Below are 25369 nucleotides of genomic sequence, written 5' to 3'. Positions count from 1 at the left end.
ACATGTGACAGATATTTCAAACTGATGAGTTGACCGAACATAAGATCGTACGTTAAAAAAACAAAAAAAACAAAAAGGAAGGAAGGAAGAAACAAAGGGGTCTTTGCCAAAACCTTAATGCTTTTCAAATGAGACAGAGCCAGAGGAGTCATTGTTAAGGGTAGTGCTGTGTTAGATGCTGTTTCCTCATGACCTTATGAAGCAAACTATGGGAAACCAAAATCAAGCAAAAGCGAGGGTGATTGCAAATCAAGCCAGGCATGCCTTTGCTCAGAAAACAAAACAAAAAACAAAGAAAACAACAGAGTTTGGACCGTAGCTTACTTTTAATGCTCTTTATCTCCTGCAAAAGAAACAAAAAGTAGAACAGAAATCACTTTTAAATTCTTTATTTCTGCAGTATTAAGTGTGCAGGGAAAAAATATGTTGATCACACCACAAAAAAAAGGGGGGAAAAAAAGGTTTCGCAGAACAGACACATGACTTGAGGACACAATGCAGCCGAGACAAGGACAGTAGGAGGAGACAGGAAAAAGGAAAAACAAAAAAGAAATTCACCTAGGGTCCTACAGATTTAGAACTGAATTCATATTTAATAAACAGAATGTGAATGCTGCGTTAAGAGTGCCATTCCTTCTTTGTGCTAGCAGGAATCTTTGCCTTCTGCTGGAATACAACGACCACTAATTACTGTGACTCTTAATTTTTGGCTGATTAGCTAACCCAAAACCTCAAATATACATGAAAAGGAAGGAAAATGAAACAAAAAAAAAAAACAAAAAAGAAGAGAGATGTGACTGCAATCACAATTAACATGGCAGCTGATGTGATGAGAATGACAAGTGTGGCTTTGGATCACAGCATGTCTCTCCCTCCTTTTTCTCTCTGCTTCAGCTTGACAAGCCAGGCCTTCAACAAGACAAGCGGGTAGCAGGTATGGACTGCCTCTCTTGTTTGTCTTTTTGTTGTTGTTTTTTTACTCCAAAGATTGAGCCATCAGGCTACCCACAATGCACAGCATCTCTCTTGGGGGGCATCTGTGCCCTGCTCCTGAAACGCTCCTATGATTTTGCTGCACACCTCTAATCGTATTCAGACAAAGAAGGGAGCACGATTAGGCAAGCAACCTTTAGCACCCCATCTCCGCTTGCTTCCACAGTCGTATGGAGAGGTAAGGTAACTAGCGCTCTGCATGTTGTGCACTCTGATAGAAAAGTGATTTCCAAGCCATGCTCCACTGTCTCAGCAGGACTGCTAAAATCAAGGACATTCCCCACCGGGTAAATGAATTGGGCAGCTATTCCAAAGCAAAAATGTTTTTTTTATTGTTTTATTGTTTTTTTTTTGTATTTTGTCTCTTTATATATAATATTGTTCAGTCCATCTGAGATTATTTCAATATTACAAACACTCAGACTCTGCTACAGCCTAGCTTAGAATGAACACAGTCTTTAATTTCAGGTCTGAAGTCATGTTGATGTAATCAAACTTCCCAGCCGCCAGCTTTGAAGGTTATAAGTGATTAATATCATACATGCATCAGATAACTCTCTTTTTTTATATCGGAAATACAGTTTAGTTGGTTCAGGAGGCTCCTTGCATGTATTGGTGATTAGATGTTTCCACCAGATGACAGCTATGAAAATGTGGTTATTAGATTTTTATTCTAAAATACTGAATATGCAGGAAAAAGTAACTAAAGGATGAACAGATTTGTTTCATTCTATCTTTTTATACTTAAAATTAAAACCACAAAAGCAAAGCATGCCCCACCCCATGATGTTGTGTGTTTTAAATACTGGGTTCACAATATGATTGAAAAAACTAAAAATAATTTTTAAATATGTATCGCCATCTGTCCTGATCAAAATATTTGATATGAGCAAATGTTGTATATTTTCTTTCTCCATGTTTGCTTTCAGAAGCCAAGAGATTTATCTACTGCAGGTTATTATTAAATTCCTAGTAGTCTTTTACAAGGACCTCCTCACTTCAAAAATCCAGAATTATTCCTCTCTAGATTCTTGTCGCTGTTGCGATCAACAAAATGAAGCTACCAGATGTCTTTAAAGGAGGATATGTGTAAGTTAGTTTCCGTACGTATCCTCAGGCCCTTGGAGCCCCCAATTCTGAAATCAGGACAGTAGAAAATGTCTTGAAAGAAAAGCCACCGGAGCACTCACAGCCCAGTATCTGGCTTTTGTTGGGTGTTCATAAAGGTCTTTCCAAGTCCACAATACCAACCGCGACTCAGCACAATACAAGTGGGTCACTCTGCCACGCTTAAAAAGCCTAGCAATAATGCTACAAGCAAAACAATCAGAAAGCCACTCTGTCCCAAGTTAAATTCCCAATGCTCCAGTCTTGTTTTTAGGAAAGCTGGGGTTTCAAAAAAAAAAAAGCGATAGTGTTGGAACCATAGGGATATTATTGTCATTGCTGAAAGAACAACTACTTGAAAGTCACTTACATTAGCATAGAGAAAGAGAAATGATGATTAAGTAAAAAGACTAAACACACACTGTGCACTAAGACTCTACTGTACGGAAAGATTATGTTGTACTATCCTGTCACTTAAAAATTATACAGCACCTCAAGAAAGTTCTTGTAATTGTTCGAACATTTCTGAGCGGTAACAGCTGATTGTGTCCTTTTGTGTCACAGAACTAAGCTACGTTTTTTTTTTTGCTGCCACATGTCGGCAAAGTTCATCTGTCTGCGTTTGAGCTCCATCACTGGCAGTCTAGTTTCCAAAACGCTGATTTTTGATCCATGACTGCTCTCATTTTCCTGCCAGCAGTTCCACACAAAAACCAAGGGAATGTTCATTACAGAAAATGGAGCGATGGGGAATTTAAAAAAAAGAGAGAAAAACGAGAGCAAAGAGAGAATAGAGAGATGACTTTCCAGCTTGCGTCTTAATGCATTTGTCTGCATCGAGTTTCTTTGATAGACATTGCTCTTGACTGGACAGCAGATAGGGGTCAGAGCAAAAAAAAAAAAAAAAAAAGGAGGAGGTTTGACGACAGGAATGATGTGAAAAACAAAGGACAGCATAAAAGAGACAAGAGATAGAGGACGGAGCGTGTGTGTTCTGAGTAGAGCAGGGTCAGGGCAGAAACAGCCGACTGAGTGAAGAAGACAGCATGGCTGCCTCTGGGCCGTCATAGGCCAAACACATTGCCAAAGAGAACAGCGAAAAGTAGAGGAGAAAAGGAGAGAAGAAATGGGGACACGAACAAACACAAGAAACACTGGAGAAGAAAATGTTGTGAGGGTGGCAATTATGATGACTCTAATAAAAGGGAATGCCCTGTGTTTTTAAGAAAAGGCTTGAGAGCATGTGCTCTGGGACATGTGCACATTTGCATCATAGGTCCGGAGACCTTGATTTAGCTTGTTTAAAGCTTCAAATTATCTCCCAAACAGAGAGTTCCTGTGTGCAGCCAGATACGAGGCGCCGCTCACCTCTCCTCCAACTCAATCTAATAAGCTTCTATCATATTAGCTATATTAAGAAGGCTAAAGAAAACACTTTAACCTTCAAATTCCATTTACACCCATCCGCATGATTTCAATTTGAAACCATAATGGAGCTCATTCTCCATCAAGATGAAAATAGAAGTAGTTTTCTCGACCTGGAAGAAGACACATGAGAGTATTCTTTGTGAGAGTAGTCAATTTGCCAGACACTGTGAGCAGATACGCTTCCATCCAGGCAGCAACTCTAAATGAGGCAGGGAAAAATTAGGATTGAAAGTATGCGTTCCAACTTTTTTTTTTAAATAAGAACTCGAGTTTTGTGAGGAAAATAAAATTCCAAATAAAATACCACAAATTCAATGATGAATTTCTGCCATACACGATAAATGCTACAAATCGATGTTTGACTGACAAAGTGGGAACAAACTATAAAGTAGTCTCTTTATGGACTTTTAACACTCAGTAATACATAATTGTATCTAATGGATTCATACATTTTAATTTGAGTTGTCTTAACTGAACTGAGAAGTCAAATTTAGCTAGCAGTTAGCCTTCAACCCCTGTAAAGGCTAACTGCTAGCTAAATTTAGTTAATCACTATTTGATAAGCTCACACCAAAATTACATCTTTTAGTGGAGTTTAGATAGTAACTTCACAGAACCTAATACTTATTACAGATGTCACCATGTGACATCTTTAATATAGTAGCTCATAGTGTCATAACCATGAGCTACTATAAAAAAAAAGCACCACTCCTGGTCAAAAACAACCAATCAGAGCCAGGAGGAAGGAATTAGCATTGTCAATGCTTGCGTGAGGCCTTTTTCTTTTGTCACAGTCGATGTTTATTCACTTTTACACAAACTTATGGTGACGAGATATCTTTAGTGCAGGTAAGGCAACTCCTAATCATAACAACTTTGCAGGAATAGCAATTAGTTAAAACTAGCCAATTAATTTAAGTGTGAAAGAATGTCTTCTTCCTCACTTTCGAAGGATCCCTGTGGCAACGCCTGAGAGCTAAAAAGTCCAACGCATCAGAGAACCAACAGGCAGGCTAATGCTTTGCATTTCTACATATTACTGCAGGTGGTTGCAGGGAAATTTAAAGGGAAGAACAGGATAGGGAAGTAAAAAACAAAACATGCTAAGAAGAGAAAATAAAGGCGAGGGAGGAAGTGTTCCTGGGAGAAAAGAGCAGCAAGAAACAGAATAGGTGCTAAATTATTAACGCGGTCACGGCGGGTTCAGACAGAACAATATCCACAGGAAAAAGCGATATTTGTCTTTCTCTAGCTGAGATGCTTGCCAGACAATTAGGAAAGGATGGAAGAGATGTGGCGGTGATAGTGTGGCTTGGTGGGTGGGGATATGGAACGAAAAGGAGAGCGCTGAGGAGCAATGGCCTTTGAAAAAGCATTTATTGATAGCATTAACATCAGCAGTTGGGAAAATTCATCAGAAGCAGTTCTGAACAGAAGCAAAATGTTAACCTCTGTTACTCCCAATTCAAATGTTGGAACTACAAGGGCATTTAGATGTTTTAGACATGAAACAGCAAATTTTCTGTATCTCCTAACTGCGTTTATCTTTCATGCGAATCATACTCTGCTGATGAACCCACTTGACCCACATTTACTATTCTTCAACAAACATCTTCCCATGCCGCAATCACCCCCCCACACACCCTCTTTTTTTGCTTCAGCAATGCGTCTTATGGGCCAGCTGGCAGGATGCTGTTGAGTGTGGCAGCAGTTGATCTATTCCCTGCCTCCTGAGCTTCTTGAAGTATTTACTACCTGGCAAGGGCAACTAAGGGAATAATCTGGAACCCCCCCTCTCCCCCCTTCCCACCACGCCTTGAGAGCCGCAAGATGGGTGCGGTGGAAAAACGGAGACGAGAGGAAGAGAGGAGAAAGATACAGAGCCCTGATCGAGTTTTGTAATGACCTGTCACCTCCTTTTGTCTCACTTTCCACAATGTCGTGCGTGGAACAAAACGATATACGCGCGAGGCTGCACAGTTTTCAAGGCTATATTCAGACAGACTGGGGTTATGACGTCACTTCCATTTTAGTCCTTTTTTTTGTTTTTTTTCCTTTGCCTGCAGGCTATACGCTAACAAGCATTGCAATGACACTGCAAGCAGGCATTATGGGTATGATATGGCTGCTTTTCCCTTTCAACGGGGTCAATACTCTTCCTGGCATAATGAATGTACTGCGGCCTGGTCCTGAGGTAATTAATTGAGGAGGAATTAACTAGCATAATTTCATTCTGGTGACAATCTCTCAGCCAATTATCATATTGAGCTTGCACTCTTCGTACCCTCCGCACATGTCCTCAAGACTCTGGGGGGTCTCTACGTCTCCTTGCTCCATTTTGAACAATGAGCCGCCGAAGCAGGAGAAGACCACATACATGTGCGGACATTGGCTCTCGTATGCAGTGCTTTGCAAAAGCATTCTTGCTTTTTTTTTTTTTTTTTACTTTTTCCTCATTGTCATGTTGCAACCACAACATTCAGAGCATTTTATATGATATACCAACACAAAGCGGTACATCAGAAGAAAATATGTGATTTTATTAATTTATTTCTTCTTGCTAATTAAAATGTGACGATGTACGCTCAGCTTTCTTCGGTTTGTAAAACTGCTCCAGTTGCACAATGCAACCAGCTAGTACATTATCAGCTTTGCACATCTAAAACGGCAGCGTTTGTGAACATCTATTTTAGGTCTCGTCAAATATTTGTAGCTAAATTTAGGTCTGGGACATTTAAACACAAATATGCTTTGTTCTTAACCATTCCTACAGAGCTCTATCTACGCCTGTGTTTAGGGATGCCCTGCTGGATGGTAAACCTATCCATCTGTTAGTCAACTCTAGCCACATTCTGTCTCGATGCCGAAGAACAACCTCCTCACAAAATGACGCCGCCGCCATCAGTTTTCGTAGCGGACGCAGTTTGTTGAGGTTGTTAGCTTTCTGCCACACACTTTGTGTTGTATGTAGGCTAAATATGTCTGACCAGAGGACCTACTAGAAAGTTTAGGATATTGTATTATGACGTAACCCAGCTCTGAACTTCTCTACAATTTTATACCTGGCATGTTTGATGATTTCCTTGGTCTTCATGCTGTTTGTTCACCAACGGTTTCAAACAAAACTCTTTACAGCACAGCTAGATTTACTGAGATTAAATTACTCTCAGATGGAATCTATCTGAGAGTAATGGGAATTTTTAATGCAGTTTCTATAGCAAGAAGAAAAAAAAATTATCTTTGGTTGTTACATTTGTGCTACATTTACTAGTGAAGGTAAATCAAGTGGTTGGAATACTTAGTAGAATGTTGTTGTCTTTTCCAGGAATATTTTCATTATCTTTGTCATGCATGTGTGTGTATATATAGATATATGAGCACAGACACAAGAGAATGCGTCCGTAGAGCTCTTGTGACCCACTGTCATATACAAAAGGAAGGAATAGCAGGATGATTTTGAGAGCAGAGTGACTCATCCAGCCCTCCTGAACAGAGTGATGGGATGGTGCTGGCTTCCTGCCACACATTCACAAGGCAACTGAAACTACACAAAACAAAAAAAAATTGTATTCACGTCCTGCATTCTGTGATGTGCAAACTACAAAACCATACAACAAATGCATATTCTTTTTAAGCTCTAAGAGTATTATAGCATTCTTTTCTTAATCAACTGCTGCTTACATCATTGCATATGTAATGCATTTAGTTAGAGAGACAGAGAGAGAGAGAGAAGAAACCACCTCCTAAACATGGCACTGTGTCACCCCCACACTCACATGCTTATGTGTGTTTCCTACAGCAGAGCTGAGCCTTTTACTCTGGAAGCGCCATGAGGATTAGAATTAACAGCTCTGCCGTGGTGCACACATGCAATGCTGCTGCTAGTAACCGATAAAACAATATGGAGGTCTCAACTCAGTTTTACCCCCTCCCCATTCCACACACACACACACCCCCACAAACAGACACACACGCCTGCACGCAGCCACACCAACTGCATGTTTTTTTTTGCACTGCAGCAAACCTTACATTAAGAACGCAGACTGTGTGAAGGAGCTTCCGCTTGTTGCGTCTGAGCTCGCTATTTTCAACCGCAGACAAGAAGGCAAACCCAGAGTGTTAACCGATAAGGCAGACATGAAATATATGATGGAGCAGTGTGTGTGGAAAATGGTAGGGCTACCATGTGCTACTCTGAGGGGGTTAACTCAGTAAAAAAAAATAAAAATTATCATTATTATTATTATTATTATTATTATTGTTTACTATTTCTCTAAAATCTTTCTCCACTCTCTCTGTGACACATACACAGCATCTCTCTCTTATTTCGCCAGCCATTCTTTAGAAAAGAAGTGTCATTGCTTCTCCTCCACTGTTACTCTTATCGCACACTCCCAGGCACAGTCACACAATGGCCTGTTTTACACCATTAAATGGTTATTTGTCAAAATAAAATTTCAATTAAATTGTCCCAGAAATAAAAAAAAAGAAAAGAAAGAAAAGTCGGTGGTTTGTGCTTTTCATTAACATATAAGTAGGAGAAAATATCTAAATTCCCCGGTATACTATAGGTATCTGCGTGGAGAGAGGGAGAGGTGATGGGTGCATGTCTGAAAATGAGGTTATTACATAAAATGTAAAAACACCCATAACGTGTCTGGTTGTTATTTCGTGTGATGCGGCTAAAACACATAGAAGCTGCACAGAACATTATACTCGTACATTCAAACCAGCACAAGTGCAGCATTACCCCACTTGGCAGAAACTGGAGCAGGAAGGACACATTAGATTATGTGTATTGTCAACCTAGAGCAAAAAAAAACATAGGGTGACATAAATTGCTCAATTTATTTTGTAATAAATGCTACACATTTCTCAAGGTAATAGTAAATATGCATTTTTTTTTTCTTTTGCCACGTTTTGGAAAGGCATTCAGGGCCGGAGCGAGCCAGCCATAGCTTTAACCGACAGCGAGCGGTATGCCCACGCAATGTCAGGGCAGAAAGACGGAAGCAATGATCGAAGATAAGCAACTGTTGCTGACTGACCGCCAGTCTAAGAAGGGTTGCAGTGTGTAATTGGGCTTGCATTCTGGGCTTGTGTTGCAGTCACATGACCCGGGTATATTGGAGTCAATGAGACAACCATATATTTATAAGTGCTCTAGAGTCAAAAGTCAAATTCAGCTGAAGCTCTCCAAAACCTGGTCGACGAGGATCCCGAACACTGCAGCGAATCTAAATCAGAATAAATGTAATAGTAAATGTTGTTTGTATTGCAGTAAGTACTATACGTTTTATCTAGCTATGCAGGAGTTCAGCATGAAATCAACATTGTTTTCATGCTTAGTGTTGAAACACATTCTAGTCCAGAGTGAGTCGGGCATGGTGAATCATGACCTTAATTGAAAGCTAGTGGTGCAAATGTGTTGGGGGGTAATTATATTGACCTGAAGCGACTGGCTTTCAGTTTGCTCTGTTTTTTTTTGTTTTTTTTCAGGAGGTAGACGCATAAACAGGCAAAGTTAGCTTCACTCTGAAGCAGAGAAGGCAAATTATCAGAACCTTGTGTTTCCCTGAGGGATTAGTTTTGCTGTGTCTCAGCAGGTTCCTTACAACATGATGAGCTATTGTGTTCTGAGGACTGCAGGGGAAATAACTGAACAAGTCTTTTTTTTTTATTTTTTTAAAGGAGGTACCTTCTTTTAGTTTCTACATTTTCATCCCTGTGAAAATATCGAGCACCTAATGGCTGATTTAAAATATTCTTAATACTGAAGTATTGCAATTCTGTGTGACGCGACACTTCTAGTATCCTAAATTTATGTTGATTAAATTATAAGTAGCTATATATATATAAAAACACAACTAGTTGAAGTGTCAGAGTGTATTGTTTTGGGAACGCAAACGGGTTATGAAGGGATTTTAGTGAATTCCTCCAGGATAGCTTGAACACCTACTGGGAAGGTTAAAGCAAACCTGCTTTAAATGGCTGTGCTGAGTACAGCCATGATGAAAGTGCTAAAAGGATGTGCCAGTCATCAAGCAAGTTCTCCAGGCCGTCTTTAATGTATCCTTGAGTCTGGCCGGGGAGCCTCAGCCTGTGTGAAACCTCCCGCAGCGTCTGAGTGTTCAAGAATGAAAGCGAGGGTGCTTCAATGAGAGTCAGACTATGATCGTCCCCCTGGTGGGGAAAGTCTCAAATGGACCCATTTGCATTCTAGTCCAAGCCGTAAGCCATGTCCAGGCATCTTTTCTTTCTTTTTTTCGTATATTTAATGGGGGAAAAGCAGTTATGTCATGTTTACACAGAACATGACAAAAAGTCAAGAGGCTTAAACACTCTCCAGCCACTCTTGCGCGGACTGAAGCTTAGTGAGATATAGCCTGATAGCACCAAGGTGTCCCGGATTATAAACTCTCTCACACATGGCCCACAGTTTGCTGCCTTCTAGAGTGACATGTAGGATTTGCTGCTGCGAAGAGGCATTTAGCTGTCATCCTTTTTACTCGATCTGTGACTAATTCGACCTCAGCTGTGGTTGACCCCACCGCCGGACTGTTGCAGACAATTCCACTATTAGGTAACACCTTAAAATCAAGGAACAGGTGTATGTGACTCTGGGATAAGGGGGACCATCTGCACATGAGCATTTGAAAGATATAGACTTAGAAAGAGGAATAAGACAAGTCGGTGCCTGTCATGTGATTTTTAGTGCTTTTCTTGCGCAATCCTAATCATTACCCTTCCCATGTGTTTCTAGTCAGTAAACAGAAAAGTCCTTGTCAAGCCAGCTCTTTTTACCTTTTGGAAAATTATCTGCTCAAGTCAGGTGTCGTGAGATTTAGGAGCAGGCTCCAAGCTGCTGATCAAATTTGTAACTACCTTCTTTGATGGTTCAGCGACATATAATGGGGCTCGAGGTTTGATTATCTTCAAACTTCCATCCAGTCTGGGAGATTCGAGATACAACAGGGTGAAGCCGTTCTATAAGACAACTACAGAAAAACAAAAAAAAGCTTTCTTTACTTTCCTTTTTCTTTCTGTGCAGTTTCCATTGATTTTATAAAGGGAATGTAGCAGGAAGACATTGGAAACCATAGGAACAAGAAGGGTCGTGAATCTGTGAAGGGACATCTTCAAGCAACTTGACCTAGTTGAAGTCGGTCAATCTACAGCAAGGCACATGTCAAAGTTAAAAACATTTGACACAATATTGAGACCGATGTAGATATTGACTTCAACTAGGTCAAGATGCTGTGGAAATGTTCATAAACCAAAGCCCAATAATCCCAATCGATTGAACCCCGTTTTAGAACTCAGATTTTGTGAAACTGCCTCCATAACATTGTGAAACTGATAGTCATACAGGATACCTACTTTGAATTATTGCCACTAAAGGTGGTTCTGCAAGATCAACTCATGAACTTTGACTTTTTTTTTTTTTCCGTAACTGTACAGAAAGTCATGAATGTTTCTTTTTACCGTTATTGTGTATGACGGGTAGACAGTCCATTCAAATCACAAAACGTCTGCAGCCCTAAACTCACTGTATAACCATGTGGCGTTAAATTTGTGTGCTACTTGGGTCAAATCAAGATGGTGCACGGTGCACATACACGCCCCAAATACATTCCCTGATTTTTTTCATGTGGTGTCAAATTATTCAGAACAAAGAAGGTAAAAGATCAATTTTTCATCATCTTACTCCACTGCCTTTGCTTCTGTAGCAAAGTTTTTCCTCCACAGCAACGGTGCAGACCACGTCTTAAACTTTCATCATAGCACAATTCCTGAGAGCGACAAATGCCACAGGGAGACAGCAAGGCTTGCCTCGGTCATAACTCTGAAGCCTCTCTGCTATTCTTAAAGGGCCACGTCTAAGTCTGAATACAAGTGGACAGTTGAAAGCAAAGCCCTCTATTAACATTTACATGCATCACACAGGATGAATAAGAAAAAGGGAGATGATTTGAAGTGAAACCTGCTCTGGATCGAAGTCACGATGAGGTCTTTCAAGCTGAAACGCACGCCTTTATTTAACAGGCAAGTTTAGCAGTAGGAAAAAAAAAAAAAAAAAAGAAAATACAGCACCACAGCTGTAGCCAAACACAGTGTATTATTTAAAGCACCAGGGGCCCAATTTGTCACTCTGGCGGGCTCATCACAGATGAACATCCTTTATGAAATGCACTTTTCACGCTGCCTGTCGGAGGGATCAAAGTATTAGCTCAAGCCTTGCCCGTTTCTCCCTCCTCAGTCTCTCTGCTCCGATTCCCACTGACAAAATGAGTCAATTTAAACCAAATGGATCCCCTATCAAAAAAAAAGAAAAGAAAAAGAGAGCGGTGAGGGGGAGCGAGACGGAGAGAGGGAGGCAGGGGGAAATAGATTCATATTGTGAGTGGTTGAAGTTTGGGGAGGTGGGCAGTAATGAGGGTACATGGACACTGAGCTTCTTTTACAACATGTAGAGAAAAGAAGCTACAGGAGATACAATGGAAAAAGGTCATTATTGGAGTCAAGCCTTTCTGGTACATCCTGCAGATTGTCACGTTATATGGGGTAAAATCAGACAAAGCATATGCCCCGTGGTTAGGATGAAAGCTTTTTCATTTCAAAACCTAAATGAAGAGTATTCAAACCCATTCAGATTTTCTTCATTTTGACAAATAACCACAGCAAACTTTGTTGTACATTTTTGTTACTTTCTGTGACAGATTTCTGCATCCTAGGTGCACTGATGAGTGTTGTTGTAGATCCTTCCTCCCAGCAGCTGTAAGACTCTATTACCGCCACTGGTCCCAACAAACTCAGTAAGGTTTTACTTCTGTGCTGATATCTATACAACTTTACTCATTCTGAATAAAATTTCTGCTGTTATCTGCACAAAATCTGCTGTTGCACAAGTTTTATTGTCAGTAATTGTATATACACAATTACTGACAATAAAACTTAATAAAACTTTAAATGAACCAACTCAGTTACACATTCCTTTGGACTGGAGTACACTATATTATAACTACATGGCGTTTATGTTCAAATTTTTCTCTGCACTGTAGAGTAATTTTTATTCCTTATTCAATTTTGACATATTTTATATCCTTTGTGCAACTCTACGTTCTTTGTTTGAATATCGCAATCTACAGAAATTTCCCCAATGTTGAACAATAAAATATGTTCACACTGATGCCTGAAGTGACCCAAATCAGATTTTTTTTTTTGCTTGTTTGTTTTTTGCCCTTATGCGCCTGAGAGTCTGAACAACACAGATCAAATTTTCACATATCTGACTCTAAATCCAGTATGTATCTGATCTTTTCGAATATGACCTGTGTCTGTACGTCCAGGTCGCATTCATCCGACCCGTATGTCGTCGACACGTCACTACTGTGCATCCTCATACGCATAAGCATAAAGAACAACAAAAACCATGGATAATAATGGTAAATACTATATTTAATCCTCATGATCTGTTTTTATATAATCTATCAATAACCAACATGAGCTTTTAGCTCATTTTAGCCACATAGCATAACTTATGAATTTGAAATCTTTACAGACTTTTTAAAAGGTTTTAAAGCATCACTTTCTAACTATTAGACAGATGAGGAGACGGAAGCAACCCCTGACCAGATGAAATCTGTTTTATCTAGTCACGTTTTGTTTAGTTTTTCTTTTTTGAGAAGTGCTAACCTGACATTGACATGTGATTCTGAAAACTTCTGCGGATATTTTGTCCCAACACTGACTCAACCCTAAAGAGACACATGAGACTGTCAAATCGATACGCGGGGAGCTCAGAAGCTGCGCGTTCACCTCGGTATTCATTCCCCGGCACATTTTTCTTTCTTTTCTTTTTTTTTTTTTTATGTGCAGCTCAAGTTCACATGACGTTGGATGGCACATTGCATGTAACACAGCATCACTGCATCTTCCACCCCATCCTTTGAAGAGCAGAAAACACGCTTCATTACTCACCCAGCTTGACAGGCCTATTTTCCCCCACCTCTGCTCCTTCTTCCCCTCAGCTCCACCACGACCATTACAACCCCATCCCCGTTTTAGTAAAGCTCTCAACCAATTGATTTTCCCCCTCCCCCTTCTTTTTTCCTCTTTAATTTTTTTTTCTCCCCTTTGCCCTTGATTCTAATGCTTCTGGGTTGTGGGAAATATTTATTCACATTGATCGACAACTGAGCTGATGGGTCTTTTCACGAGCGTCAGATCTCAAGCTGTTTTTGTCCCACCAATGTCTCCAAATATCAATCACCAGTGGGAGAAGTGTTCGTTGGACTGCAGATTAGGGCAATCAAGCCCCAAAGGCCAGACTCATTTTCTGACAAGACTCCATAAAAAAAAGGAGAGAGAAAAATAATATACACCAGACTGCCACAATCTGAGGCGAGTTTGCAGATTCCGCTTTAACTCTCGCGTGCTGTCTGTGGTCAAAACAATGGTTAAAGAGACAAAAATCCTCCACAAATTATTTAAGCACCCAAAGCAGATGGAGACGTGTCTGTCCCGGAGCTGCAGAATCGATTGGATTCCACGCACGATGTGCAGTCGAGAACCCGGAGGGAGCATTCTGATGATAATTCCTGAATCTGCGTGGTTGCCATTAAAAATGCAGCACCGACAGGATATTTTCTGCATCAAATTTTCATAGCATCAAGCAGTCTCGACAGCTCTGTCTAACACACAGAGAGAGAAAGAGAGAGACTCTCACGTAAGAACGATTAAGTTCCTAAGGCAAGCGCTTACAAGATATAGGACATTTGATAGAGCTGTACCAGTTCATCCCTAGGAAGACTCAGTTCTTAACTTAGTTCACCCAGTTTAAAATGAACCGATCCATGCTCATAAGTCACCACCTATGCATTTTGAATTAACTTCAAATCTCGAACTTGAACTAGTTCTTGTAATTACAAATTAGGGTAAGGATTATCCTGTTGTCCAGCGTCCATTATACTCGTCTTACTGTCCTAATTACCAACAGTGTGTATAGATTTTTGTAGCCGAGATGTTAAAGCTCACAGAGAGGGGGTGAAGTCAAGACAAAAACAGAAAACAAATAAAGTAAAAATGAATGTATTAATATTAGAATATTTAAACAAAAAAAATAAATAAGGTGTGCTTTCCTAATATCACCCATCCCTAATGAACAGGCAAAATGTCTACCCTCTACATGCACAAAGCTGGGAGACTTTGTCCATGTAGAGACTATTTCCACAAAATATTGCCTGAGGAGGGCAAAACCTCAGTACCCGTTTTTACTAAAATTCTTTGAAAATCATTTTCCTTCCACTTCCCTTGAAATTCATATTGAGAATTTCAAGGGGGCAAAAGCTCGTTTGCAATGCACCGCACATACAGAACCGCCAAGACCATGAATTGGTCTGCAGCGAGGTTGAATTATTCTGATTATGTCTCGTGTACGTCGAGCAACATGTATGTGCATTCAAAAAAATAAATAAAAAATCAACAACCCCTACACGCTGAACCACCCTCTGACATAATATACTGTACAGTCAGCAGCCAAAACACATTACTGATAATCCCCATTCCTTTCCCAACCTTTGCTGACTCAAATGCTTTTTCTTTTTTACCTTTTTTCCTACATTCACATTCCGCTGTCACATCCCAGCCAGAGCACATCATTCCGGCTAAATAAAACTTCCCTCTTTCCACCGATTACTGCGTGCAAGGTCATATGTAAATACACTTCCTTTGCAGCAGGGAAGGCTGTGATGGAGGAAAAAAAAAAACACTGGATATAAATATTCCTGCTGTACAGACACATGCATTATGTGGCAAACAGAGAGCTCTGAAAGTTTCATCTGCGTGCCTGGCCGCTGAAGATCCATTCTCACTTTGGCCTCATTATTGCGCTCGTAGTACATCCCTCCTGTGCTCTCCTGTCATGTGCAGAGACCAGGAGAAGGTCCGCATTTTGAGCCCCATTAAAATTGTTATCACTGAGAAAAGCTTTACGGAAAGACGGTTAAGGGCCTTGTAAAGTGATATCCGACTACTAGTGCTTTAGAATTATTACTTTCTATCCGCAGAGATAGAAAGCAAAAAATCCTTTTTGATTACTGCCAGCTAAAGACGCTGACAGATTTATTTTTTTCTCCCCGTCTACCCGGCTCGCCCGCTGGAAGATTAGCATTGTCTCTGACCTCTGATGAAAGAAAGAACCAAGAATAAGACAGAACAGAAGAGAATATGCCAGAGAACATACAATAGCTGACTCTGAGTGAGTCATGAGTGTCAGAAGCCATCAAAAAGCACGCTGTGCGTCTACCTGATAAGTGTCTTTAGCTAAAAGCAATACGTATGTACTACTTTTGTTTCCTCTCGAGGCCAGGATTGGAGGGTAGGCTGTTGAGCTACAGCAAAGTGTGCAGCCAAATTAAGAGCAGGGAGAAACGTAATCAGCGTGAAGTGCGTACGGGAGAGGACGAGAAGGACTGGTAATACGTTAGCGAATTTAATAAGGCTCAGAACTCCTCAATAACATCAACCCCTCCCCCCGCCTCACCGAGTCTTCTCGGAAACATGAAATATGGCGATAAAGGATGACGCCTTCCTCAATAGAGCGCTCTAGAAACAAAAAATATATATATATAGAAAAAAAAAGTAGAAGACATCCACATGTTACTGCCACAGCTGTGCTGCTTGGCTACATTTTAAAGCTTTTCTTCACTCTTCTTCTACTTTTGCTGCAATCTTCTCCAAACGTCCCTCTGTTTGAGGTCACACACATCGCTGAATAACCCAAACACCATGGAGGCATGAGAGGCGCCTGTTGGTTTGTTTGTATGGTTTGATATACGGAAACCTCCTCACCAGCAGCTTGTTGCTTATTAATGATAAATAACAGGGTCAGTCAAGAGTTATTTTCACAGATTATTAGGTATCATTTCCAAGTAGGCACCAGCATAATTTCTCTAGTTGTTTTTTTTTTGTTGTTGTACGGCTCATTTGCTTTTACTTCAGTTCACAATAAATAGGGTAATCTCTTGGGAATTAAGCATTAAAGACAAGAAAGGATGTCTGTAAAAAAAAACATAAGATAGGATATGACATGTAAAACCCAAGACTCGGCTAACGTTGTTAGAGGATTTTTATTGATTTCAGGTTGTTTTTGTCAATTTCATCAAAAGTGAAATGTTCAGGATAAGGCAGATTGTATGAGCTGCTTAGCATTTCTGAAGAATTAACGAGTAAGAGCATTTATAGCATGTCTCAAACTCATAGTCTTTACCTAAAAATTGCATTAGGTATCAGACAATTTGGCCTGTTTTGTCAACTGTAGTAAATAAACGTACATTGTATTGCATGTACTGTATCACGCTAAAAGATTTAAAGTGAATGGAAAATCAAGTCATTTCAAACACCATTACAAAACATCTGTCTCACTGTACAATGAACTGTTACACCCCCAATAATATTTGGGGTACACTGTACAGTGTATTATTAGCTCACAAACTTAAACAAAATAATGAACCAGACAAGCTTTTTACAAAATCTTCAGCTCAACCATCTGAATAATAATATTAATAATATTATAATAATAACACATTTAAAAATGTGTTTTCAGAATGAAGCAAATGTTTCACAAATCCCAAATCATGTTTCAATGAATCTAATTAGTGTGCAATGTTTCAGCCCAGGGAATAGTTATGCAAATTTGAGGGATTGGATTGGCATTAATATCTAATCTCAAAACGGCATTGAAATCCCCCCATTTTTATAAAATCTTATAGTGCATAAAGAATCTATTCAGTGTTGAAAGAAAGTCATGAGTAACAGTGAGATAAACTTTGGGCAAGAGATGACAATGGATAGTTTAGACTCATTGAAAACAGCTGTTTAGAGCCCACAGGAAGCTCTTAAACAAATGCCAACTTTAGCATTGTTAGCAGCTAGCCAGTGGCTACCCATTATCCGCCGTTTGCCTCACAGTGCTTCCAAATCATTTACATCTTGTTGGCACGTCACTTTAACTAAAACTCTATCAAGTTGTCTTGTCTTATGAATTGAAGTTAGTTACTGTAACTCGCATCTGCCTGAATATTCAAGTTTTCCCATAGAAATGATTTTCACATTTTAATGTAGGGCAGTGGGGGACATCTAAAGGGCTGGAAGAGATCCACGGGCTGTAAAACGCCCATGTTTGGCAATAAACCTAAGGGTAAGGGTGAATTGTAAGCCAAATGTGAAGAAAATCTGTTCAAATGACTAAAGCTCTGCTTACTCAGACTAGAAAACTTCATAGACGAGAGAATTTCCTTCAGACTTGATGTTCGTCGCAAAATCCACACAGAAATTGGTAAAAAAAAATGTTTTCCAAGATTTATTTGCGAGTAATATTTCTACTCAGTGTTTCTCGTGGACTATCCCAGAGTAACATCTCAGAGCAACTCCCCCTCCTCAGGTATGTCAAACTCGATGTGCTCCTGTTGACACCAACACAACCGAGAAATGCACCTCCCCGACCTGTCATGTCCTGTCAAATGAACAGAGAGAGACAGCCTCTCGCTCTGTCGAGTCCCATGACATTTACATACCACGCTGCCTGGTAGTGCTGGAATCACCCATGGGCTAGATCAGTCCTCGAATTTAGGACAGGCACTTTTTTTCCAGTCTCCTACCCCAGTCCACTTCCTTGTCACTACCTAGGTGAGACCTGCTCACGCTTGACTAAAAGAAAGGCCAAACGTGTATCTTTGCTTGACTGCAACCAAGTCGGCCTGCTGGCTTTCAGATCGAGAATGCAAAGCGTAAAAGGGTAAAAGGGGAAAAAAGAAAAAAAGAGAGGGAGAGAGAGAGCGAGGGCGTGGAAAAATGTGGCCCATTTCTCACCCCCCAACCAACCGGTCTTCTGAGCAGCTGAGGTTCATATTCTCTCTTTAGCCATCTTGGTCTGCCTGAGCTCACCTATACTTTTTGTCTTTTTTTTTTTTTCTTTTCCTATTCAGACCTATTACAATGGCTCTTTAGTTATTTTACTTCCAATAAGGTTGTCGTCTCTGCAGACGCCTTCCACCATCCCACCGGCCCTCCCTCTTATTATCTCCCTTATGTCTACGCTATACGACTCCCAATTGGCAAATTCACGAGATTGATCATTTTTCACGGCTGGGTGGATTTACTAAGAGCATCCCTCTTGCACGCCGCATTACGTGGGACCCACAACCCTGCTGGTAAAACTCCACAGCCATATCACTTAACATGCACTGGGCTCAACTCCCAGGAGGGGTAGAGGGAGGCTATGGGAGAGCAGAAGAAGAAAGCAGACCTCTGAGCAGAATACTAATAAACTTAAGCACTTGCAGGAAAAAAGAGAGGTGGGGGAGAGAAAAGACGAGAAGCAGTGACAAAATTTAACACTTAATTTGATTCGTCTTAAGATTCCCTGGCCTTCTTCCATTTGCGTGTGTGACTGCATGGGTCGGTTTATAGGAACATATGGGCACATATATACATGTATGTGTGCACAGCGTGGCCACAGGCGTACAAAGATACCCAGTTACAGAACTCCCCACTGACAGATTCATGTGCCTCTGGGGTATTTTTGGGCACTCGGTTCTCTCGCTCATTTTTCTTCAGCATCCATGTGCATGAGAAGCATGTATGAGCACATATGCCTATATGTGTGCGGCAGTCTGCTTTGGTGATGGGAAAGAGAGCGCGGGGCTGCATTAGCATGATTAAAAAGACAGTAACAAATGGCTGCTGTCTGAGGGAAGCCATGTGACTATCACGACAGGATATAGGCCGAGCGTATCGATACGCACGCACTCGCACGCACGTCCTGGAATGATTTGACTTTACTCCCAATGAAGAGATGGACTGGTGGGAACACAAGAAAAGCAAGGAAGCAGAGAAGACTCTGCACTAGCGTCTTACATCTTTTTTTTTTTGTTTGTTTTTTTAAAGAATTTTCTTCCTGATAGTACATTTCTTCTGTGGAGTATTTTAGGAAAACTAGGATGTGACATAAGTGTGTGCAGATGCATCAAATCTTAATGTGCACGTGGTCGCTGGTGAAGCCTCATTATCACAATTTCCTTTAGGAGAAGAATACAGAATAGAGAGTTTCTTTTCATTCCCACAACTGCTGACTTTCAGGCAAAGGCAGGCCTCTAAAAATAGCCTCGGTGCTTCATGCACTGCAAGCCCCCTTTCCACTCATTAATTCCAGGTAGGTAGAGTGGGAACGCGTATTTCCATCCTTGGTTTTTCACATTGTTTATTCAATATATGTTCTATTTCTCTTAATCACCAAACTGTGAATTATTCTTTTTTTCCCCCCTGCCATCTGGTTATTCACTGTCCAGCCTTTTCCAATAATAACCATTCTGAATGAATTAAGTTGCTAATTCCTACCTGCCAGTCATAATGCTCATACAGAAGCATGGGTGTGCAATAATAGCTTTCCGGGCCAATTGTGCTCCGCTTCCATTTAACATCCAGTTACAATAAGATGCAAAAGCATTTGTAAGCCTTGAACATTTACACATTTCCTAGCATTATAGCCACAATCTCCACTTTATTGTATTGGACGTGAACAACGGGAAGAAAAGGATTTGTGGTTTTGAACTTTTTTTAAAAAAACTAAAAGTCTGAAAAGTATGGTGTCCACTTACTTTAAGTTCATCTGAGTCAATACCTTATTTTATTTTTTGTATTATAATTTTTTATTTATTTTTTTTTGCTGCAATGTATATCTATAAAAGCTGCATTTTGGGGGGGCCTGTTATTCTTTGCAAAATAGCTCAAACTAAGTCAGACTGCACAGAGAGCCAACCGTGAAAAATCAATTTTCATGTCTCTGTTGGACTTTAATGTTTCAGCTACTGAATGTGATTGGGTCTAAATGATCCATTTCATTTCAAGGTTGTTCCAACTGGAAGGGGAACCTCAAGTACTGTGTGTTTTGACCTGACCCATCTGCTCCGTTCCTCGGGCTTCATGATGCGGCATGTTCATGAATGTTCTCTAACAGACCCATGAGGTCCTCGGAGAGCAGCTGGATTATCATCACACTGGATTATTGTCAGAGGTGTAGCAGTAAAAGGGGCTGAATAAAGATTTCTATTGTTTTCAACTGTAGAAAACAATTCATCATTATGCTTTTACCGATACAAAGCAGTGCTTGTGTCGGACATCGCATCTCGACAAAACACAATGAGGCGGCTGTTAATGTGGTAACGTGGAAAAGTTTAATGGCTTGAAGTACTTTTCCCAGACACTGTTCGTGTTAACTCTGTGGAAAGAGCATGTTTCTATCTTTGACCATGGCAGCATTCATTAATATTAGAAGCACAGGAAGAGACAGAAGGGAAAGAATATATATATTCTGCAGTACATTAGCAGCCAGATTTATTGACGTCTTTGCGCCGTGAATATGGCAGGTGCTCTTAAGCTACATTTGAACTTCACAGCTCCCCGACTCCTCCCTCCATCCCTGCGGTGAGGGTTTTTTTTTTGAGTTGGGGAAAAACACACACACACCGTTTTCTGTCAAGGTTGGTAAGACGTTGCAGGACTTTTATGAATGTTCTCCGTCTCGTCAGGGAACAGTGTGCTGCCTCTCACTTGACAGCAAGCACAAAATGATGGAAGAGTCGTGCTTAGCACTGTCAATCGACAAAAATCACCTGGTCGGAGCGCAAAAGAAAACGTCAAACGCTTATGGGGTTTACTTTTAAATCTCTAATCAGACGAAATTGCTCATAAATGTGTAGAACTGAGACACCTTTCTTTGAATTTTTAATAACTTAAATCTTATTTTCCAGAGTGTAAACCAACCCAGAGTTTACACTTTAGCTTAAAAACATCCCACAAGTTCCACAGATTTACTTTTCTTTGCTTATCAGTTTCCAGAACATACATACAATTTTCAGGTTAGATTCTGGAACCATCCTAGAACTAACCTTAATCTTTCAGTTTCCCTTTTCTGGTTCTTATTGAAAATTAATATTTACATATATTTATACGTTATGTTCTTTCCTGGAACAATTTACAGGTTACTGTCTTAATCTCGCTATTACCTTCCCAGGAACTCGCGACTTAAATTGACACGCTACATTATGGAACTTTCATAAACCTTGGAGGGGATTTTCCAAAATCGAACCCAAAGCTTACAAGCCAGCAGCTCATATAATTTCAAAGAAAGCACTATATCACATACGGCTGCTGAAACATGCAGTCTGTGTGTTTCTTAAGACATTTTACATGGTCTCCTAAATCTGACATCATTCCCGTATTTCCAAAGCAAATTAAGAAATGAAAAGTGCCACCAGTTCATGAGGAATTAATGAATTATCTCCCAGAGTCCTGGGTTTCTTAAATTGCAACACTGAGGGTTTTATTTCTTGGCCATACGCTCACCCACAACTATAACCTTTTCACCCAATCTCATATGTCTCTCTCTCTCTCGCTCTCTCAGGCCTGCGGCAAGCGGCGGCCTCCATCACTTACTGGATAGGAACCTACGTATGGAACAACACATTAGCTCAATACAGCCTAATTGTATTAGGCCTTAAAGTATGAGATTAGTCTTCAGATGTGTCCAGAGGAAACCTGGATACCACGCGAGTGCCTGCGGTGGTGTATTAAATTGATGCGTATCCGACACAGTCCGAGGAGGGAAGAGAGCAGACTGTAGTCTCCGGAGATAATAACTGCAAGGCTTATTTCTTGCGGGTCGGCCCGGCCATTTCTCAGGAGGAGCAGCTATTGATGTGTCAAAACAATTTTTCCTCCCTTGTCACTAAATATCTCATGCAAGTTGATTTTCATCTCTCATACATCGCTCAGAGATAGCCGAGCCGTCGTGGCGCAGTACAGTAAGAGCACTTACGAAATAAAATTAGAAAGGGCGAACACGGGAAAAAGTCGAGCAAACGTAAATGTATAGGCAACAAAACACCACCTACCATCGACTCTTACACGTCATTGGTACGGTAGCTCATTATGCGCATCTTTATTATCTTTATAGACAGCTTATTGTGCCGTTCCTTCACAATCCATAAGAGAAAGCATTTTTTATTTTTATTTTTTTGTCCCTGCATACGGGGTTGGATTTGTGCCGCAGCAAAAGACGAGGGAATTCATCTGCAACACCGTGAGCAGATTTTGGAATTTGAATACATTTCTGCTAAATCTCCGAGCAATCGATCTGAGCTGTGGATATCACAACGAGGCAGGGAAACCCGGCAAATATTAAATACACAACAAACATATCAGCTGCTAACAGCTCAGCACAGATTAGGCCTTCTTCCTGAAAGTGAGCACATATTTACTTACACAAACAAGCGAGGGAGAATATTACCAAGATTTACGTTGCTGCATGCCAGCGTATAAATGAGGCTAAACGGGTATACAGGATGCCTGTGTTTGTTTCAGAGTGGAAGAATGTGAAATTCTACTTGGAGATATTTGGATTTTTAGTCATCATCAATATGAATACTACAGATGATTTCGTGAATCTGGGTAGTACAAGATTATATATATATATATATTTTTTTTTTTTTTTTTTTGAGTATTTCAACATGCAAAGCTTAACATTACGAGACAAGCTTTGGCTCGCTGTGCCCAACAGATGCTGGCCAATCGAGAATACCTTTTTTCTTTTTGTTGGTTACATGCTTCTGCATTGCTGTCAGAAGGCATTTTGATAGAAAACGGGTTTGTCACTAATAAAAGGCAAAAACAAATGGGGCTCAGCGCTTATGGAGGTAGAGGGGGTATTGTTTTTTTATTGATTACCTTTGGCTTAGGAGACGGTGACAAGGAGTCTCCACTCATCAGGGCAGGTTTATCGATCAGCTGGGGAGGAGCAGCAGGAGGGAGCGAAAGGGGTCAAGCGTGTGAGCCAAAAAAATAGCTGGCGTGCATCTGAACGGAAAGGCAAGAGTGCAGCCATGCTCCCTGACATTGATAATAAATGTGTAAAATGCAGTCGGTTTCTCCCTTGGGATGGAGAAGAACTGTTGTAGTGACATCTAGTCCTGACAGACAAACCACAAAACCTACGACTGAAACAATAGCCATTAAACTACCGAGTTTTGCGGTTCAAGAAAAACGGCTCAAAAGGAGCAAACCAACTTTGTTGCAATTTACTAAGCCTTGTTATCTGTTAAATCTCCTGAATAAGCTACCAATCTATCCAACCATCTGAAGTAGGACGTATCATCAATCCATGAATATAAAATGGTTGCTGGCAGATGTTGTTTTTTTTAATAAATAAAAATACAACGACATAGCTTACGAAAGAAGTGGAAAGGCGTGATAACGTAACAACCAACAATGCCCCAATTCCAGTTGCTATAACAATGGCCGCACGCTGCAGAATCAATCAAGTGGAGTGCACTGCATAATTACCGTCACCGTTGGTACCGGCAGATCAGTCTTTATGATCAGAACACAGCATTGCAGCGGCTGAGCAGCATTGCCAAAATTGTCCTCACTTTGCAGAAGACCATGCAAAGGACGCTCAGAGGAGGGCGAGACGGTTGACGCTCTGAACTCCTGCAAAGACTGAATCACTACAGGCGCCTCCCCACTGGAAGTGTGGCGGGATCAGCAATAATTCACACCGACAGAAGGACCTGACAACAGGAGTCCACACACAACCGCGACTCCCCCTCCCCTCCTGCAGACCTCCCCTATTTATTTATTCATGGTTTTATTTATTTCCCATGTACTTGGGAGTTTTCCAGTGAGATCAAACAGACATTTAGTTCAAAGATTCACCTTTTATTACGCAGAAGAGGTGCACCAGGGTTTCCGAGCGCGCTGCTCCCTTTATGTTTCTGAAAAGCCGCTGGATGTAAATGTCTCCTTTTGGTTCTCGCCGGAGAGAATCAGTATGTGTCTGCTTAACGGCGGCGTGTTTAAAATGCCCGCTGAGTGCCCCCGTGTGTCCGCTCCTCCCTCCTTTGGAATCATCTCCTCTTTTTTTTTTTTTTTTTTTTCCTCTGCTGTTGACGCGGATGCAGAAGACCCAGCATTGACGGCAGCATTTCAGGCTGATTGAGACCGTCTGCTGCTGGTGCTGTTCCGAAACCTATTGAATGATGAGTTATTGCAAACAGGCCTCTTGCACCACTCTGTCATCTTAGCAAAGAAGGTGATCCTGTTTGATCTGAATTCACCTATCCTAATACATCCTATCCTTGTTTAGTTTCTTTATTTGAGCCCAAGTCCGTTTTCTCCTCGGGGACACCAGCAACAGTCCATCAATCATGACCGTGAGCATTTTGGATGTCTTTACTCCAGGGCAGGTCTCTTTGTGCGTGCCCCGCCCTTCACCCTTGTAGTACTAACTCTATTCTCTTTCTCTTTTCTTTGTTTCTCTTTCACAGGACAGATAAAAAACGGGCTGGAAACGTTTCTGGCAGCGAATCAGAACGCCTGAGACATGCTTCCTTTGAAGGCTACTGACGTGGAATGATGCTTGCTGACAGAAACCACACTAAATCACTTAGAAGGAGCTCTTCTTTTGTCTTTCGTCCTGACAGGAAAAGGACACCTCTTCTTGGGTGGTCCTACATGCACCTTCCCAAGACAAAAATAAAACGTTGAACTTTTACTTAGCAGTAATGTTCTCATGTTCAAGCATTTCTGGATAGACAGCGAGCAGAGGTTGGCACAAAATCTGAAGCCAAGCACTGCCAATGTAGACTTAAAAATGGCTGCTAAGTAAATAATTGATCAAACGGTTGACTTGTTAGTGGAAGCTATAGTATTTCCCCTCCCCCAATTTTTTCTTTTTTTTTTTTTTTCTGTGAGAAATTCAAACTATATTACCATCCATCCATTT

At 40.7% G+C, this 25369-nt stretch overlaps 1 protein-coding gene and 1 long non-coding RNA gene across 9 annotated transcripts in view; one reads left to right on the top strand and one right to left on the bottom strand.

The window, feature by feature from the left end:
* The window catches only part of LOC103480506 (uncharacterized), a 96138-nt gene extending 71000 nt beyond the window's left edge, over positions 1 to 25138 (top strand). For 2 of the 3 annotated variants that reach the window (XR_001777574.1, XR_001777572.1), the window contains exons 7-8: positions 895 to 934; positions 24912 to 25138. This is a non-coding gene — a long non-coding RNA (uncharacterized LOC103480506). The remainder of the gene's footprint in view (positions 1 to 894; positions 935 to 24911) is intronic. The other variant, XR_001777573.1, reaches the window with a different exon arrangement.
* The window catches only part of pcdh7b (protocadherin 7b), a 129121-nt gene that overhangs the window by 3799 nt on the left and 99953 nt on the right, over positions 1 to 25369 (bottom strand). For 3 of the 6 annotated variants that reach the window (XM_008435474.2, XM_008435475.2, XM_017310480.1), the window contains one exon: positions 325 to 343. The exons of the other annotated variants lie outside the window; for them this stretch is intronic. In XM_008435474.2, coding sequence (XP_008433696.1) covers positions 325 to 343 — 19 coding nt within the window. The remainder of the gene's footprint in view (positions 1 to 324; positions 344 to 25369) is intronic. 6 annotated transcript variants of the gene reach the window in all.

Source organism: Poecilia reticulata, linkage group LG18, assembly GCF_000633615.1.
Source record: "Poecilia reticulata strain Guanapo linkage group LG18, Guppy_female_1.0+MT, whole genome shotgun sequence".
NCBI lineage: Eukaryota > Metazoa > Chordata > Actinopteri > Cyprinodontiformes > Poeciliidae > Poecilia > Poecilia reticulata.
This window is presented reverse-complemented; position numbering and strand designations above follow the sequence as displayed.